This window comes from Lissotriton helveticus, chromosome 6 (genome assembly GCF_964261635.1).
Source record: "Lissotriton helveticus chromosome 6, aLisHel1.1, whole genome shotgun sequence".
Classification (NCBI taxonomy): domain Eukaryota; kingdom Metazoa; phylum Chordata; class Amphibia; order Caudata; family Salamandridae; genus Lissotriton; species Lissotriton helveticus.
The window spans coordinates 1,435,666,525-1,435,686,070 of record NC_136067.1 but is presented as its reverse complement, the minus strand read 5'-3'; the positions used below and the strand labels follow the sequence as shown (position 1 = coordinate 1,435,686,070).

The following is a 19,546-nucleotide window of genomic DNA, read 5'->3' as shown; positions in this document are numbered from 1 at the left end:
GCAACAGTTGATGTTGTTGCACCAAGGATATTGTGCTGGATAACTAATTACTTATGAGGTACCAAAAGCGAGACCTATTGGCTATGCCAATGCTTGTTACTTAAATAAGATCCAGAATAAATGTATAATTTAACCTCTTAAGTTCTCTTTTAAATGACCTCGGCTGGCATGTTGTGTTGCCATCCCATTTCTTTTTTGCTGTATGTGGAAGCAGGATTAGTACATAAAACTATAGGCTCAAATTATTCAAACTGTCTCCTAGTGTATCCCCAATTAAAGACATCCACACTCCTAGACTGTTTATGCTTCTGGACCCCTAGCATGGGAAGACAAACACATGTACATAGATTTCAATGAAGCGATTCACAGAAGGCAACAGGACTGTAAAAAAAATTCAAAAGGACAATGGTTATGCGACAGAACTTGAATACCAAAGATGAAACAGGCGGTAAATACAAAGTCAAAGTCAAAAAGCTTTATTTCGATAAAATGTCATTATCATAAAAGCAGTTTAAAAGTAATAATAAAATTAATGATACATGTCCAGTTGATAACAAGAAGTACAGCATTTACTAGAATAAATATTATTTAAGAAAAAATTAAACAGAGTATTTAAGCTTTCTGGCTCGAATAGCCCAAGCCCAAAATAGAAATTTTGCTAGGGCACAAGCATAGGGTACATAACTATCCGAAACAAGTATCCTGGTTGCCTCAACATGGCTCCTAGTTCCAAGTTGCCGACACAAGTTCTTCAGCCACACCCTTCTTGGATTGGCATATTCCTTGCAGACAAATAAAAAATGAGCTAATGTCTCTGGGTGGGCTGAACATGATGGACACAGGTCAGTTTTGTCTGTACAGGATTTCCATGTTTTGGTAAAAGTGTTCAGTGGAAGAGTACCCGTTCTGAATTTAAAATACAAAGACCGGGCAAAAGGTTTCCCGATTGTGTCTAGATAGGGTTCACGCCTGGGACAGTCTTTAAACATCAAAAAATCCTCTGTGAGTCTGCCAATGGATGGACTAGAGTGCCTTTGGGAGCAAGCCCAATCCCGAAAGAGGTTTTTAAGAACTTGTTTTGGAGGAGAGGTTCTGCTGGACCAAGAGTCTGATAGGCCCAAATTTGACAATAGATTTTTCATATCAGTTAACCATTTGACTCTGGCCCAGTGTGGTGACTCCATTATTTCTTCCAAACTTCTGGCGTAGGCACTAAGTTCCTCTACCCGCCAAATGCGGGCCCATAATAGGAGAGGGCGAAATTTCGCAATTTCGCCGATCTGGGTACAGCCAAGGTCCATAAATAAGGGCAAAAGGGGGGTACTTTGAGGGAGGGACATTATTTGCCTACAGAATTTATTCTCAGATTTTTGCAGTGCTTGAGAAGATGCGAAGCCCCAAAGTTCAGCTCCATAAAGCGCAGAGCTGACACCTTTGGCGGCATAGATCTCTAGGACTGTTCCTATTGGTTTGAACGAACTGGAACGTTGCTCCCTTAATAGGGCACCTGTGATCCTTTTATGATTCAGCAGCATCTTATCTAGATGGGGAGTCCAATCCATTTTGTCAGAAATGCGTATCCCTAAATAATCAAATTCTTTCACCCTTTCCAGGGATTCGGTGTTTAAAGTAGGGGGGCGCACTTTCTGTTTAGGGGGATTAAGGACGAGGTATTTTGTTTTATTGGTGTTTATGACCAAGCCTCGGTCGGTACAAAAGGATTGGAAGTTATCCAAGAGTTTCTGTAGTCCCATAGGGGTTTTGGAGATTAGGAGCGTGTCGTCCGCGAAGAGGAGGGTCGGTATACGTACCCCCCCCAGGGATGTAAATACAATAATTGTGCAGAAAGCAATGATCTTTTGTAGACCATATGGCTGTGAAGCAAACTCGCACAAGCTTCATTGTTTCACAGCACAGAACATAAACGATAGATGCATTGAATACAGACCCAGTTACTGCTAACCTGAAGTGCTTATCCCATAGCGACCCACCCTGATGCTTGTTTTAGAGAGGGAATCATGGAGCGTAGTGTACCTAGCATTTCCTCTTGATTCTGCGGGATTCCTCCTAACTTGATATCTGGACCACAAGAGTAAAGACACTAAGTAGTGAGTTTCAACACAAACCTATAAAGTTCACAGTTTATTCCGACGCTTTGAAAACAACTATTAATGGGAATTATCATTCAGCTCCTGCACTTAGCATTGAGGGCACAAAATGCAGTAGTTGCATGCTCACCTCAATCACCAGTTTGTACCCTCACTAGGCAGCCGCAGAACTCCTGTGAGGCTTTCACAGAGTATGCAGTAGGTTTCTGAAAGTAAATGGCGCAGGATCGGGTCCTCCTTCGAGGGTTGCCCTTCCCGTCTAGTAACTCGTTTCTAATCTCTCAAGTCCCCCGTGGTGTGTACACAACCACAGAGAAAGTACCAGAAAGGAGGGGGAGACCTCACATAGTCCTTCCACCCTCCCAATCCAGGGATCTAAGCAGCTGCCCGCGTTCAGGTGGTGTGCTGCAGCTCAAGACCCCAGGTATGTGCACAGCACAGAGGGGAGACACCCGCACAGCCCACGTGGGTGGTGGACCTCCCCTAGTAAAGGACTGGCTGTCCACGACCTTGCAGTTCAGCAACCGCACTGGGATCTTCTTTCGGTGGCCAGAGCCCTAACATCAGGTGACCGCGGAGTTCTTCTGCAGCCCTTACCGCAAATCCCCCGGTGAGACTCAAGCTGACTGGCACCCTTCTCTTGCTCTCCGAGGTGAGAGATATGTGCAACTGGTTACTTGGATCCCAAGAGGCTCCGGCCCCCTCGGGAATAGCACTGGCTGGACGTGCTTCCGCCAGCACTGCAGGGGCAGTCCTCGCTTCCTTCTGGGTCCTCAGCAACTTTCTGGAGACTTGAGGCTAGATGCCAGGCAATGCCTGGAGGTTTCCTTGTGTTTGCTCAGCAGGCGAGTGACTCAGCTTTGATTACAAGGGCTTTTCTCTCCCTCTGGGCTTCACGTAGAGGTCCTTCACGGCAGAGCTTCTGGTATTTGGAAAGCAAAGCACTTAACCTGTGCTGAGAGGAACATGACAGCATTCACTAGATGCTGGCCTGGGATTTCAAAGGCCTTCTGTCCCCCGGGGCCTTATAATACGGTGCGGCAGAGCTGGGTGTACTTCTTACAAAACTAAGCGCTGAGGGAAGTTTCACCTATGTAAAACACAGGGAGCTTCCATGCACTAAGGTGCTCTGGCAGTTTTCCGATTAAACAACAACAACATTAAAATACGAAGAACAGTCCAATCCTTCTCCTACACCAGGCTGGACACTTGAAGATCCAGCAAGGTTCTTTCTTGAAATCTTTTATGTCCCTGAGATTTCCGACAAGAGGCCAGCACACACAAGCCCTTGGAGATTCTTCACAAGCAGGATACCACAGCAGGGCAAAAAGATTCAATCATTTTCTTCCACCACAGACAGCAACTGCAGGCCAACCCACCACTCACTCAGAAAAGGCAGCACTTCTCACACAATCCTTCCGCTCTTCTTCTTGGCCAGGTCCTCTTGTTCCTTGAAGTAATCTAAAGTCCTGGGGTTTTAGGTCCAATACTTATACCCCATTTTGTCAGCATTCTCTTTGCTGTAAGGGTCTCTGAGCCTAGTCCAAACCAGTCCAGTCCTCCCTGGTGCAGCATGACCACAGGGGGTGGAGACAGCATTGTGAAAAGGAGACACAGCCTATTCAGGTACACGCAAAACTCCTCCCAGCACTCTAAATGTAGACAAGGTCTATTCATCCCAGCGATGAGACACCCAGGCAAAGCAGGACACACCTCAACCCCCCCCCCCATGACTGCCTAGATTGAATGCACATCCCCAGCTCCTATCACTCAAACACCAGACGCTGACTACACAGTCAGAGGTACACAGGATGTTGAAGTAAGTAAATGCACACTTTCTAAAAGTGGCATTTTCAAACACAGAATTTAAAAATCACCTCCACCTAAAGGTGTGTTAATAAATTCTAAGTTTCCAGAGCCTAAAATCCATTCCTCTATCTTGCACGAAGGGAAAGTAATACTTGTTAGATTTATTTATTTTATTTATTTATTTATTTATTTATTTATTTATAAAGTTTTATATAGCGCGAACTTGACCCAAGAGGGTATCAGAGCGCTTTTCATTTAGAATCGTTGCGTTACAGGTTACATCAGTTAAAAGAGCATAGTAAAGTATAGTACACATAAACAATGATTCGATAATTCGAAGGAGGGGGGGAGGAAGGAGTAATAGTGGGGAGAGGAGGAAGAACAATGCTCAATGTCCGGCTGGGTAGGTGACGGTCAAGGGGGAAACCAGGGCACATCTCCTCATTAGCTGTCCAGCAGCTCCACCGGTCATCAGCCATGTTGCTCAGGTCTCAGCGTTCAGGAAAAAACAGTTTTAGATTTTTTGATTTGCGAAGGTTATATAGCGCTATCTAGACCCAGAGGTATCAGAGCGCAAAACCAAGGGAAACGTTGTATTAGAAGGTACATCAAAAGGATTAAAAAGTGCTGGCTTTACCCATAGGTATCAGAGCGCTAGAACAGAGGAAGCATTGAGTTATAAATTGCAACAGTTAAAATAGCGTAGTAAGGTAAAGTAAAACAAACAACGAGGTTGAGAGAATTTATAGGAAAGGAGGGGAGGAAGGGGCCATAGCAGGGAGACGAGGAAGAACTGTGTCCGATGTCCGGCTGGGTAGGTGACGGTCGAGGGGGAAACCAGGGCCAATCTCCTCATTAGTTGTCTAGCAACTCCATCGGGCATCAGCCATGTTGCTCAGGTCTCACTGATCAGGGATAACAGTTTAGAATAGAAACGTAGGCTACAAAAATAGAAGTAAAAGAAGAAGGTGGTGCGGAGGCGTAAAAACAAGCCAGAGAGGGGGCTGGGCCTACCATATAGGCCGATGAAAATGAAGGAAAAAAACAGCTTTCCTGTAGTTGTGTTCATTCTTCCCTCGGGTGTTAGCGGGTGGATTTTGAATCAGACTAACATTAGCAGCGGGCCATTCTCAGCACCACCAACAGCCCCCAAGCCAGCGCAATCCAGGCCCTGGAAGGCGTGAAGAAGCTCCAGGACCAGCCATTTAATTCCTGCATTAGAGCAAGGAGGCAAGAGGGGGAGCCATGGACCGAAAAGAAATGTGGAGGACCTCTTGAGGTCAAGCATAGTACTGGAGGGGTGAAGACATAAACAGTCAAACAGGGAGGTGGAGGTCCTCATTGTCAGGCATGTTGTGGTCAGGCATCCTGGGGACCCTTTCATGACCGATTGGTAGTGCTGGGGGCCGCTTTGATATACACCAGGCAGGGCAAAGCAACTCCTGTGTTAGCCTTTCAATAGTAAAAAACTAAATACACAGTATTTCACTATCGGGACATGTCCCACACACCAGTACATGCTCTACCTTTCACATATGCTCCACCCTGCCCATGAGGGTACCTTGGGGAGGCCTTACATGTAAGAAAGGGGAAGGATTGGGCTTGGCAAGTGGGTGCATTTGCCAGGCAACATGGCAGGTTTATAACTACATGCACAGACACTACAGTGGTAGGTCTGTGACATATTTACAGCGCTAATCATGTGGGTGTCACAACCAGTGCTGAAAGCCCACTAGTAGCATTTGATATACAGACCCTGATGCACATGGTGCACTTTATTAGGGGCTTACCAGTAAATCAAATATATCTATCACGGATAACCAATTATTGTGACAATTTATACAGAGACCAAATGCACTTTAGCACGAATAAGCAGTGGTAAAGTGCCCAGAACCGTATAGCTAATGAAAGCAGGGTCAGAAAAATAGGAGGCAAAAGGAAAAGAGTTTGGGGATAAGCCTGCAAAAAGGGCCATAGCTAAAACAATCCTTAATGTATATTTCTTCTAACAAACATTTAAACAAATTCCATAAATAAATCTATTGGTGTACCTCTGTACTGCAGCATTGTTCAACTACACACATTCACCAACAAAAGCCTGGAATTTAACAGGACAATTGTTTAAGTTCTTGTCCATGTCACACAATGCCCCCTATGCAAATAAACTTCCTGTGGACCCTCTCCCACTTTCTTCATCTAAAGGGCTCCCATCACAACTAAAGTAAGAAATCTTGGGATCATTTGACCTAAGCCTCCCCACTCAGATTGGAGAAGTAGTAAAAGCAACATTTTTACAAATTATTCTACTCAAATAAAACAATGTATATGTCTTCCCAAAACGTTGTACTATAGTTCTGGGAGCACTAGTTAATGTTGTTTTTTTAAGATTATGAGCGCTAGGACCCTCAAGGTTCTGGGCGGACTTTAAACAGGAATTACGCAAGCTGCTGGGAGGTGTTAATGTGTGGCTATTAAAGACATGACGTAATTCATGCAGTTGTGTGACTGTCTGCTGAAGAATTAGGATGTCTGTTGCAGAGCTCCATGTGTGGAGTATTTCATTTGCATGCTCCTGGCTGGTGAGGGCGATACAGTCAACACCGTTCTCAACTCCAGCAATGTCTTATTTGCTGATCACCCCGCATAGCAGAGAGACTGTAAAAGATGAACATGTTGCTGGCTGCCACAACTTCGGGCTAAAAAAACACAAAAAAAGTACCGGATACCCAATTAAGAATCTCCACCAACTTCTCATGATGAAAATAATCAAATTCAAGATTCTCTGTCTGATCTGCAAGTGCATTAAGATACCTAAATGTCTCCAGAAGATAGAAAAAACAACCATTCTCACCCTACCAACTCCACTAGACATTGCCTAATAACCAAGCCAACTACCAGGCACAAGAGCAGAGGTGCCAGGATATTTGCAGTGGTGGCACCCCATTTCAGGGTAAACTTCTCCAAGACACCCACAATGCTAAATATGTTATACTTTTCAGCAGTGGCGGCTGGTGAACTTTCAAATAAGTGGGTCATAAAAGCCTACAATGGATGGTCCCTAGTGATCATAGTGAGAGTGGCCAAAGCTCCTGGGGTGAGTTTGAGGGTTCGCCTCTTCCCCAAGAAATGTTAGCAAAGAAATGCAGATGCCAACCTCTCCATTTATGGCAGTAACGATTTATTTAACACACAAAAAGTTTGAATAGTTGATCTGAGGAGAAACCATTGAAATATACTAAAAGCTCACTTTGTACCAACAGGAACTATGTTCTTCACTGGCTTTGCCCACCAGAAAATACTACTAACAGAGGTAATACGCTTGCAAAAAGAGAAACAGAGGTAATTCATTTGTCAGAAGAGGACAATGCCTGTATTGCAGCCTTTTGATATGACTGTGATGTGTCAGCAGTGACTGACTGATCTTTGGCAGTGCACCAAGAGAAACACAGAGAATAGTAAAAAACTGCACGCAGAACATGCCCTGTGCAGGCAGGACAATAATGTTTCCTTAATTTACTAAACAAAGTAGCACAATGGCATTGTATGGTCATCTTGGGCTCTAATGCAACCAAGAAAATTGGGCCTCCCTGTCCCGACCGGCTGTGAAAACAGCAATTAACTGGGTTGGAAAGGGTCCCTCACACTACAGGGCACCAGTGCAACTGCACCTGTTGCACTATTCGTAGCTACATCCCAGATGTAACAGGAGAGTGCACAAATGCAATTTGAAGTGCTATCAGCTCCTCTGAATCACAGTTTTTTCTTTGCAGTCTGTATTGTGGGGGTGGCGATTTCACGAAGAAATAAGCAGTATTTTCACCAAAGCAAGAAATAGCTAGTCGCATGGAATCTCAGTGCTTAGTTTGTAAAATATGAAGTGCAGGTGCTCACATTCTTTAACTAGGCCACACCCACTTCCTGGGATCGGCCTACTCCCTCCAGTGGCCCCACCCACTTCCCTTTATTGGCTCCACCTACATCCACTCAACACATCGGAGTCACCTCCTCCCTTATTGAGTTACGCAAGAAGATGAAGAGCTGGCTCTTCACAAAAGCAACTCAGACACCTCACACCTGCCCACATTCCTGGATACCCTCCTGGGTGATTAGTGCGCTATACAAATCAATATAACATAATATAACATATTGGAAGCCTAACAAAAAATTAAAAGTGAACTCAAATTAGAGAAAGGTCATTTGAGGACTTGAGGCAGCTTTGCAAACATAAGAAAATGTGCTTGCACTGCACTGTTTAAAAGAAAGAAAAGAATGAAGGAAGGAATACATTAAAGAAGACAGTAACAAATGCAGGCAGGAAGGGGAGCACTGGAGTAAGGAAATAAATAAGTAATGGATGAAAGAGGAGGAAATAAGAAAAGAATGTGAAAGGAAGAAATGAAGGGATAGAGGGAGAAACACACCATATATGTTTGTAAAGCACATATTCACTAGAGGGGGCCTTGACACCAAATTCAAAATATTTTTATCAAACTCAATTGCACTAATTATATCTAAAGATGAAAGACTGAGTGGCCACACCAAGATTTCAATTTATGACCCTGAGATGGAACACAGATTCCTGGAGTATATATTAAAATATGTGCAAAAAGGAAAAAATTAAAAGGGAGAGTGAGGGAGGAGGAGAGGTCTAAAGGCAAAGATAGATGCAGTAGACAATGTGAAGAGAAATGTGGAAAGCAGAGTTTGGGATTGCAAGATTGGAGTGGCACGTGAGGAGACGGAAAAGTGAAAAGAGGAGAAAGGCAAGGGAAGAAAAGCGAACAGTGGGTAGCGTGTGAGAGTAGAGTGGAAGGGAAAGATGGAAAGGTGAACAATGAAAAGCATTTAATGAGGTGGGTGGCGATTAAGAGAAAAAGCAGATGTGGGGCAGAAAGTGAAGTAAGATTGGAGAGAAGTGAAGGTGTGAGGTGTGAAAGGGAGGAAGAAAAGCAGATACTGAGATAGAGCAAGCGAAGAGTACACCTCTGCTTTATCAAATATACAGTGATTAATTATGTAAAGTTGAGAGGTGACAGGAGTGTATCATCCTTGGCCTGTCTCATCAATACACAGCAGTGTTGTCCAAGACACACAATAGCGATTCTTTAACTGTGTAAGTTTTATGCCATAAAAAGATGTTTTGTTATGTCACAATAGGTATTCCTGATAAAACATAATAAAGTGTCAGTTATACCATTGGGATTACGCCTTGATGGAGAGGGACACTCTCATGCTTCAAACAAATAGTTCTATTACATGATCAGACTATAAGTCGCAAAATCCTACTGCCACCTATTTTCAAATGAAGTCAGACATTCAACTCCATTCAGACAAGCTTCCACACATACTTTTTAACTAATAAAGCACAACATTCAACTGAGTCTGCAGCCTGTGCTATATTAGGATTGTAATTTATGATCAGCGAGTAACATAGGGATGTCTGTGACAAAAACCAGAAACCGACTGAGCTATCCACATAATATAGTTCTGTCATCTGCATGGTACATGTTCTACATTACCCCTCTGTGCTACAGTCAAAACTTCAACTAGACAAATCTCTGATCTCTCTCCAACAGGGACATAAGGCTGTAAGTATTCAGCAGGAGTTTAAGGGACATGGGTCTTTGGAGGTGAAGAGAATGTGTGGGGCGATAGATCTCAGCAGGTGTGTGGGGGTGGGGAGAAGTACAGAGCGCCCAACACAACCTAGCCCCTCAGATAGCACATTTTGAATCAATGCTATTTTTCTCCAGGTCAAAGCTGGGAAATTCCCTGTGTATCCTCTCTCTGGTTAGGGGGTAATTGGGAAAACCTCCTCGTTTGAGTGGCCAAGACTGAGAAGGGCTTTGCGGTCTCACGTGCAAACTCAAAGTATGGATACTCAGGGCCCAGTGCATGCTTTAATACACAGCGATGGTGGGGAGGGGTGCTCTGAGAGTGAGGGAGGGAGCCAAGGGGTACTGTAACAGGAGTGAGCGAGTGTTGTTGCAGGGAGGAACATTGTGATACAGAGGGGAAGGGGACTGTAAGCAGAGGGGCACTGAGATACAGGTGAGAAAGGCACTGTGGAGAGAGGGGCACTGGGATAGTGTGAGAAGGCCACTCTGGAGAGAGGGGCACTGTCGGAGGTAGCGGTGGGGCACAGTCACAGTGCCAGGGATCGGAGGTGTTCTTCAAGGTGCTTGTGGCTGCAACAGTGCCCGTTGCAGAAGGGAGAGGACGGGTCTGATAGAGATGAGATCGTACTGGGACAGGTAGGAGCCTGGTACTAATACACTGACTGGCAGGAAGAAATGTTTTCACTTTCGGACCACCCTCAGCTGCTTCCCGTATTTTGTTATTATGCTGCAAGGCCTTGTCTGGGCTCCTGAGGCAGGCAGCTACTGAGCAGTTTCCTGTGGGTGCCACTGTGCAGGAATTTATTGATGGTGTCCCATGGCCAAGCACTTTTCTGTCACCTGTAGGATAACAGTTGTGTGTAAAATAAGGCACACACAACTCACCTAACCTTGTAGCTTTGGCTACACTGGAAAGCGCAGACTGCTGGGTAGCGCAGCTGAAATTATGCTCCCAGTTCATCTTTTTTGCCATTTATACTCCGCATGACACACCACACATGCCCTTCCCCCACCCTGAGGACCAGGCACTGGCGCGCGCCAAAGCAAGCACACTAGCAGCATGCACCAAATCTGAACGTACAGCTGCACAAGCCTTGCTCGAGGCTGGGGCTTTTTAATGGCCTGTGCACATTGCTGGCTGTGCATGGGAGAAAAATTCAATAGACCCGGCCCTGAGAAATAGCTGCCGGTGCTCAGCACCTGAAAGCACCTGCACAAATTAAGCACTGAAACGTGTTAGCTCTGTAAATGGTGCAGTCAGAGTATTTCACCAATTTAACAGACTGTTCAGATTTTTTATTATATTGCCTGGATTCTTTCACTAGTTTAACATATATGTTTAACAATTGCAGGCTCCTACCATCCACTGGGCCTAAGATCTCCCACCACACGGTCTTTCAATATTACACGCGCCTATGCATAATATGCACATACATCCCAGGTACGCATACAATGACAGCCTCACTGACATACATACACAATACCCGGCACGCAGACAAATACACAGGGACACACACTCATTCAAAATGAAATTGCAAAGAAAAACATACCTGGGGCAGGCCTCTTCAGCATGAGCTGTCAGCCGGGTCGACGATTTCCGAATGGAGTGACTCCAGTAAGCATCCCATCAGAGCCATGTCCAAGAGCTTCTATCCAATCAGAAACTGGAATAGGATTAGAGGTAAACTCTTTTTCTCTATTCCAACTTCCGAGAGAATAAAAGGGCATATGATTGACAAGCCCTGAAGCTCTATTTTCTGAGGTGCTGCACAGTGTGACCCTAGTGCAGCATGTCAAATATCTACAGTGACTTTGTGAGGCCGAGCTGCAACAGCCCCCGCCCAGAGACATTATAAGGCAAGGGCAAAGTGGGGTCAGGCCCACGGCCCCAGCCTTTCAGGGGACCTTGTGATAGAGCCAGTTATGTTCTGCAGAGTCTCTGCCCTGATGACCTTGAATAATTTTTTAACAGATTGATGTAGATAGCGTTTTTCTATCATTGTTTTAATGCGTGAGTCTATAACAGACATTTTACAGACAAAATGTGTTTCATGTATCATCCATATAAAAAGTTTTTTTTAGATCAATACAGGACCTTGCATATGAGAAATGGGGGAGTTTGACAGAGATTATTTGCTGTGATATTAGCGAGCTGCTGCTGTGTTACAGTAGTGAAAACACACATCACTATCCCTGAATATCAGATCTACATACGTTTGGAATTTGACCAAAGAACTGAAACTGGGTCATAGAATCAAAGCAGTTCCGAACAGGGGCCCCAAAATACATTTGTTCCACGGCCCCCAAAATCCTTAAAACGTCCCTGCTAGCCCCACCTGACACGTGCAATACTAATGGAACACTTTTCTGCTGCCACGTGGACAGTAAAGCTTTTTATATGCAAACAAACGATCTGAGATCATTTGTTGGCATGTAAAAAGCTCTATATAACACTTGTAGCATTTAACTGTATGGGAAGGCAGTGGGTCAAAGCCCTGGCGCCTCTACCGAGGATGCGCTAATAGTGTTCAGGCACAAACTTAAAGGAAAATACTGCATATTCCATTAATAGCACATCGAGCCACCACCCACATCTAGTTCAATAAGAGCTTGGCCGTACTCCCCCCGCCCCATCGAGAAGCCATACTGACCCTTGTTTGGGCAAACGTTACCTCATACAAGAACTGTAAGTGCTGCACTTCAAATATAAGCATGCCTGCTGCAGATATAGCTTTACTGTTTAACCTACACACTACTCATGTCCATAATTGCTGTGTATACTCTGTTGGATATGTGGTCATCTGGACAAAATAGCTGGCATTAATGCTGAAAATGGCATTCCTTTCATCTCCCCAAAGCTGAGCAAATCTTTGTAACCAAGACCATTTAACTAGGACCTAGAAGCAATTAGGGTTTGAAGTGTGCTTTAAACAAATAGCCACTCAACAGCCTCCTTTTTAATGCCGGAGAGATAGAGTAAGAATACTGGCCCAAATCACAAAAGTAATCTGCGTCAAAATTCTAACTTTACGACTTTCAATATTCACAAAGGGCATTTAGGAGTGGTAAAGTTAGGAATCCTAACTTTACTACTCTAAAATGCCCTTTATGAATACAGAATGTCGCTAATTAGGATTTTGTCTCAGTTAAACTTAAGTTTTGGTCTTAAGAACACCAAAATTTAAGTTTCACTAAGGCAAAATCCTAACATTACGACTTTCGTTATTCAAAAAGGGCATTTAGGAGTAGTAAAGTTAGGATTCCTGACTTTTCTACTCCTAAATGCCCTTTGTGAATACCGACAGTCATAAAGTTAGGATTTTGTCTCAGATTACTTTTGTGAATCATGCCCAAAATCTTTCTTTTCCTTCTTTACCCTTCATGACCCTTGGCACCAGACATTGGCAGTATTTAGGATACCAAAGAGTACTCAGGAGTAGAAAGTTCTTTCTCTGGCTGCTGCTAATTTACGTCCATGCCACCATTAATATTATGTTAAGGAACTTTACGGTGAAATACAGTGTACAAAAAAATGGATGTTAGCATTCTATGCAGATTAGAACAACGGTGCATCCACTGAAAATATTACATTGTTATTTTAAGTTTCCAGACAATAAAAAAAACAAATTAACGTACCATCACTGCGGCGATATTGTTAGGAAATGCCTTTGCTAGAATCGAAAATGTTGCTGTCATGGCAGCTCCAAAGCCAACTGCATCCACCGATCTCACTATAAAGCACAGAACAACGAACAGGGTGCCATCAGCTGCCTTGTCCAACATACTGCAAAGAAATAGTTAAGTAAGTCCTTGTGAAAGAATATGCATGTAGATGAATGAACTGTGCAATGTGTACATTGAGATACAGCACTACTTGAAAGTATACAGGAAATAAGGTGCACCATGAAAGAATAAATGGCTGCAAATAGTGCAATGACAGGTTGGAAAAAATAAAGAGTTACATACTTTTGGAAGCAAGATTTCTGGTGTATATATATATATATATATGTATATATATATATATATATATATATATATATATATATATATATATATATATATATTCTACCAGCAGATAGCTCACCTCATGAAATCCCTATCCAGCCTTTAGATGGGTCCAAATACACTTTTACCCAGGAGTGTCTCTCAAGCACTGTCAGTCATGACTCCGCTTCCTAACATTAAAACACTGCAGTATATTAAGTGCCAACTGACATGTTGGCATGAGTTCCCAAACTTTTTCCATGCTCCAGAGAGGTGTATGGAGAGAAACAGAAAGCAACAACAGTAACAAATACAGCACATAACATGTTTCCATACCTTGGGATCTTATTACTCACAGCACCAACTCCTCAGGGAAGAATGGCTGGCAGTGAGGAATCAGAGGGAAGAATATTTATCCACCTGAAAATCGTGGCCAAAGAAAAGTAACTTCTTCTGGTAGATAAATCTTCCTGCAGTTTCCTCAACTTATGAATCCCAAATCAGTACTTTCCTTTTAGACGCTGGTTAACTAAGAAAGTCTTGCAGAGCAGTGGAGCTAAAGTCTGCTTCACTGCATGCCTGAGACACAAATGCTTGACAAAAGTATGGAAAGATGACCAGGTATCTCACAGCAGGTGCACGTGTCTGCAATGGGGACACCCCTGGAAAGAGCCATGGAGGCAGCCATATTTTTTGTGGAGTGGGCTTAAGTGCCCTCTGGAGGGTCGTTTGGTCTCTGCACCTAACATCTTGATACTTTGCTAAATGATGCATTTGTTCACTGCCTTGCCCTTCTTAGCTCTAGTAAAGCTCTCAAAGAGCTGATCACCCACTCTGTCACCACGAGTGTGGTCTATGAAGTAAGACACTACAGGGAATATTTACAAAAAGTGACGTTCCTGTAGCGATGTGTGCTTCACTTTATTTACAAGGCAGCGTTAAGCCACTTAACGTGGCTTAACGCTGCCTTGTAAATAAGGCATCCTTTCCCACTGTTCTTAGCATGAAAGGGGAGGGCAATGGGTTTTGGGCATTCCACTGCAACACCCATTGATTTTGACACTGCTCCTATTTACAAAGGTTATATAGCACACAGGGTAGACCCTGTATCGCTCAGCTAGAATCGGTCATTAAAGGTGTACACAAAAAGAGAACTAAGTGACCATTTGGGTGCTGTCCTTAATATGACAGACTCGAACCAAAATAATTAATCCTTTGATCCAATTATTTAATCATTTCAATTTTTTGAAACAACAATTTTTGTTCAATTCACAAAAAGTACTTCAATGAAAGACAAAGGACGACACTTCACAATTTACACCATTTACAAGAACATACATGAATAATACGCATCACTTAAAACATGAATAATTAGGGCAAAGATTACCATAATTTACATAGAAACATTTAGCAGACCTACACCATCTCACGACGTAAACAAATATACATTTATACACAACTACCAGTCATGGGCTGAATACAGCAAGGGGATCCAAATACTGTTAGCTTGGGGCACCCCCCTCCAGCGGGGATTAACATTTCATAGCAACGGAAGATAACCTCATCACATCAGTTTCTAATTATTCCTACAGCTTAGTCCCCTTTTGGAGATATTTGATGCCGTTGCATATAATATGGTAATCTTTGCCCTAATGGCCTGGAATCATCAGCATTAGAGAAAGATATACAAAGGGCCCATAGAGACCCATTCGTGAGAACTGGGGAAAGAAAAAAACAGCAGAAAATCCTAATTAACTTTCAATCTTATTCTCTAAAGGAGAAAATCGTATTTGAGGCGCTTAAGGCTGGCATATATTAAAAAAAAGATCGGTCATTTAGGACCCGCTCTAACATCTCCAGCGTTACCCAAGATCGTCAGTGGGAGTTAGGCAAATACATTCAGGCGCTGAAATCGTTGGGGGCAAAGGCACAAATGCGTTTTCCTGCTTCCCTAAGAATTACGTGGCAAAACCAGATGCATAACTTTAGAGATCCCCAAGAGATGGAGTCATTTATAATTCAGATCAAATCGCATCAGAAGGTGTGAGGTAGGGCACAAAGTAGGCAGGGCCTCAAAGGGCGAACATGTTTTGCCCAAGGAAGGAAGGGAGAGTTCTCCGGGGGAGAACCCTCCCTTCCTTCCTTGGGCAAAACTTTTTCACCTGGGTGATGGGAACATATAGGGAAAAAAAGAAAAAATAAGTCTGAATTTGTGGTTTAAAGAGATCTTAGGCGAGGAGCGAGAGCAGGGATCTAGATACATCAACAATTCCAGATTCAATGTCAGTTAGAATACTATCCTGAAATGTAACCGGGTTGAGGGTAAGAAGTAGGAGGCAGAAGATATTGAATATCTGTGAGTGGCAGAAAGTGAGATTATTATCTTGCAGGAAACCCATTTGTTAAAATCAGAATAGGAGGAGGCAAAAAGGAGGCTAGAATGGGTGGTTGTTTCAATCTGTACGAACCAGAGCAGTTGTGTTAAGGGGGTGGCTATTATATTTAAGAAAGCAGCGAAAGCAGTAATATTTGAGGCCTACTCGGACGCAAGAGGGAGATGGGTGACAGTCAAAGTCAAGATCCAGGGGAAACCATATATCATTGCCAGCTATTATGGTCTGAACATGGATGACCCCTTACCCTTACCATCCCTATATAACCAGCTTTTGCAGTTTTCTGCCCCCATAATTTTGGCCGGTGATTTCAATTTAATATTAGACCCTAAGAAGGATAGGTGGCCAATCATAAAGTCGTCCATAGAACCAAACCGAGCCCAAATGAGGGTAGGGCTTAGATGTTGCATGCAGGTCTTTGGATTGTTGGATGTGTGGAGAGAGAACGGGGTGGGTGATTAAAAATATACTTTTAAGACAAGGAGACATGGTCACGCTTCTAGAATTGATTTATTTTTGGTGGAAAAAGGAGAGAGTAGGATGGTCAATATGGTGGAACACTTGCCAGTCCATCTGGCAGACCACTCGGCAGTTCGTCTGGAGCTGAAAGTGGGGGATGGGAGCCCTTCCCGAAGGTGGACGCTGGATAGAACTTTACTACTAGACCAACAAGTGGTGATCCAGTTGAAGGAGATAACAAGGGAATACTTCCATATAAGTGGCACGAGTACTGCGCCACAGACAATCTGGGATGCGTATAAAGGCAGTCATAAGGGGGAGGCTGATTGGTATTGCTGCATTTAAGAACAAGGCTACTGAGAGTAAATTAAGGTCCTTAGAGGTTAGATTGGAACAGCTGGAAGAATTGGCTAGGAAGCAGGACCAAGGACAAGGGACTCAAGGTGTTAGTTTGCCTGAGGAGGTAATAGGAGAAAGGAAGGAAGAGTTGTCCTGTTTATTGGAGGGAATAGTTAGGAGGAAGTGGGTGGCAAGCCAACTTGCACACTACGAATATGGGGAGGGTTGTGGCAAACTTTTGGCTTTGAAATTAAAAACAGAGCAAAGCCAGAATAAAATTAAAGCAATTAGGGTAGAAGGGCACAGTGCACTTAGGTGCGAGGACTGGAGATAGAGGGGGCCATTGCAGTGTTTTTTCAAACCTTATACACAGAAGAGGAAGGAGTTACAGAGGAGCAAGTCGAGAAGTATTTTAAGGATTTGCAAATTCCAATAATGTCAGAGATGCAAAGGGGGATGTTAAATTCTGAAATAACAACTGAAGAAGTAGTGAGTGCAATAGGAAAATTGAAAAGGGAGAAGGCGGCCGGTCCAGATGCCCCCCGAACATGATCTAAGACCTATCTCACTGCTGAACAGTGATTATAAGATCTTCACTCAGAATTGGCAGCAAGATTAGAAGTCACAGAAAATGTAATACACCCAGATCAGAAGGGATTCATTAAGGACAGGCAGTTAACACACAAGTTACTTGGGGCAATTGACATGGCAACTCAGAATTGGCTCCCCTTGGCGACTATCAACTTTGATGCAGCAAAGGCTTTTAAAAAGTTAGCTGGCCTTTCCTGCATAAAGTTACAGAGAAGTGCGGCCTGGGGTTAGCGTTTGGCAGGGTTCTAAAAACAATCTATAAGAACCCTTCTGCCAGGACATTGATGAACGGGAACTTTACCCAGAAGATATTTATATCAAGAGGTACAAGACAAGGTTGTCCTCTCTCCCCTCTTCTATTTGATCTTCATATTGAGCCACTTGCTAACAAACTTAGAGTTAGTCAACAAATCCTCCCATTTGTATTTCAGGGATGGGAGAAGAGGGTGGCTCTATGTGCCCGATGACCTGATGGTATTTACAATAAACTTGTCAATCTCACTTCCAATAATCTCAGACATCTTGGGCAAGGTTGGAAAGGTTTCAGGTTACCAGATAAATTGGCAGAAAACCGAAGTGATCGAATGGAACTCCCAGAGTAATAACTCTTTAGTAAAGGACTCAATAAGGTATCTAGGAATCAAGGTTATAGGAATTTAGAGACTAAGAGGCTACTAAGATCTTGAAGATGTCAATATTACCGAAATTTACTTTTTTTGCTTGCTTCAATACCCCTAGAATTCATAAAGGCTTGGTTTGATAAATTACAGGAAGACCTGACTAGCTTTATATGGGCCTCTAAGGCCTCCAGAATTGCGTGGAAGAAACTCTGCATGGGGAAACAACAAGGAGGAATTGCTAACCTGGATATGTTTCAGTACATTTCAGATTTTTCATTTGGATAAAACGCCTTCTAGTGCCGCTGGTTGTCTTTCCCAGCCGGCGCGTGCCTTTTTTGGTATTTCCCCTGACATGCTCACTCAAGCTCTTGTGTGTCATCCTTGTGAGCTCACTGGCAATCTTGAGGTCGATCCGGATCTCTTCCAGTCGTGGTTCGTGGAGAGATTAGATGAACTTGCTCCCGCTGTAACCGCCTGTAAGCCCAGCATCCGCATGTCTGCACCTTGGTTCTCAGCTGCATTGGCTGAGAAGCGGAGGCTATGTGAAAAAGCCGAAAGGGAGTGGTGTCGCGCGTACGACACTAGTGCGAAGCAGATTTATAAAGGGCTAATTAAACAATATCATTTTGATATCTTGCTGGAAAAGAAAGCCTTCCTAGCCAGAAGAATAGAAGCGGCCACGAACACAGGCAAAGAAATATTTACTATCGTTAAAGAATTCATGTCTCCCTCCTCTTGTACTCCTCCATGCTCCTTCTCGGAAGAGTGGGTTTCTCAACTAGCCGCCTTTTTTACTAACAAAATTAAGACCATTCAGGACTCTTTTCTGGCCCTGGGTGCCAGGATAGCCCCGAGTGCCTTATCTGCATTTGCTGTTATGCCTACCCTTTCTACCTTCCTTGACCTTTCCTTGCTAGCTTCATTGGATCTTCTGGCCAAACTCAAATCGGGCTCCCCGTTGGACCCCTGTCCAGCTAAATTTCTTGCCAAATCAGCCTCAGCCATTAATGTTCTCATTAACCCTGTGCTCAATCTGTCATTGAGCTCAGGTACGGTTCCTCCGGCCTGGAAGCATGCTTTCATCTTACCGCTGCTGAAAAAGCCGAATCTGGACCCCTTGGCCCATGCTAGCTATAGGCCTATCTCCCTCCTGCCAGCCCTTGCTAAAGTTGTTGAGAAACATATCCATCAATCTCTCTCCAACTTCCTTGAGGCGAATAACATCTTGCATAACACCCAGTCGGGCTTCCGCACCAATATGAGCACGGAAACTGCTCTACTGGAAGTGACGGAGGCCATCAAGGAGGTATGGGACGCTGGAGGCAAGGCCATGCTGGTCATGTTAGACCTTTCGGTCCCCCACGGCAGCCTCCTTGTTCAGTTGGTTTGAATCTTTTCTGACGGACCGCCAAACGATCTGGGCCCCCCCGTACTCAGCCAGTATGCCGTCATTGGAGGTGGGAGTGCCTCAGGGTTCTATCCTGAGTCCCACACTATTTAACATCTTTATGACCCCTCTGGCGGCTCTGGCTGAGTCTTTTGGAGCCCAGGTCGTTTCCTATGTGGATGACACCCAGCTCCTATTCACCTGTAAGAGGGGCGCTGACTTTGACGGAGAACGCATC

General features: G+C 43.9%; 1 protein-coding gene across 1 annotated transcript in view; it reads right to left on the bottom strand.

Moving 5' to 3' along the window:
• The window catches only part of LOC144762745 (MFS-type transporter SLC18B1-like), a 427,196-nt gene that overhangs the window by 341,416 nt on the left and 66,234 nt on the right, over positions 1 to 19,546 (bottom strand). Inside the window, exon 5 of the mRNA XM_078647997.1 lies at positions 13,172 to 13,319. Coding sequence (XP_078504123.1) covers positions 13,172 to 13,319 — 148 coding nt within the window. The remainder of the gene's footprint in view (positions 1 to 13,171; positions 13,320 to 19,546) is intronic.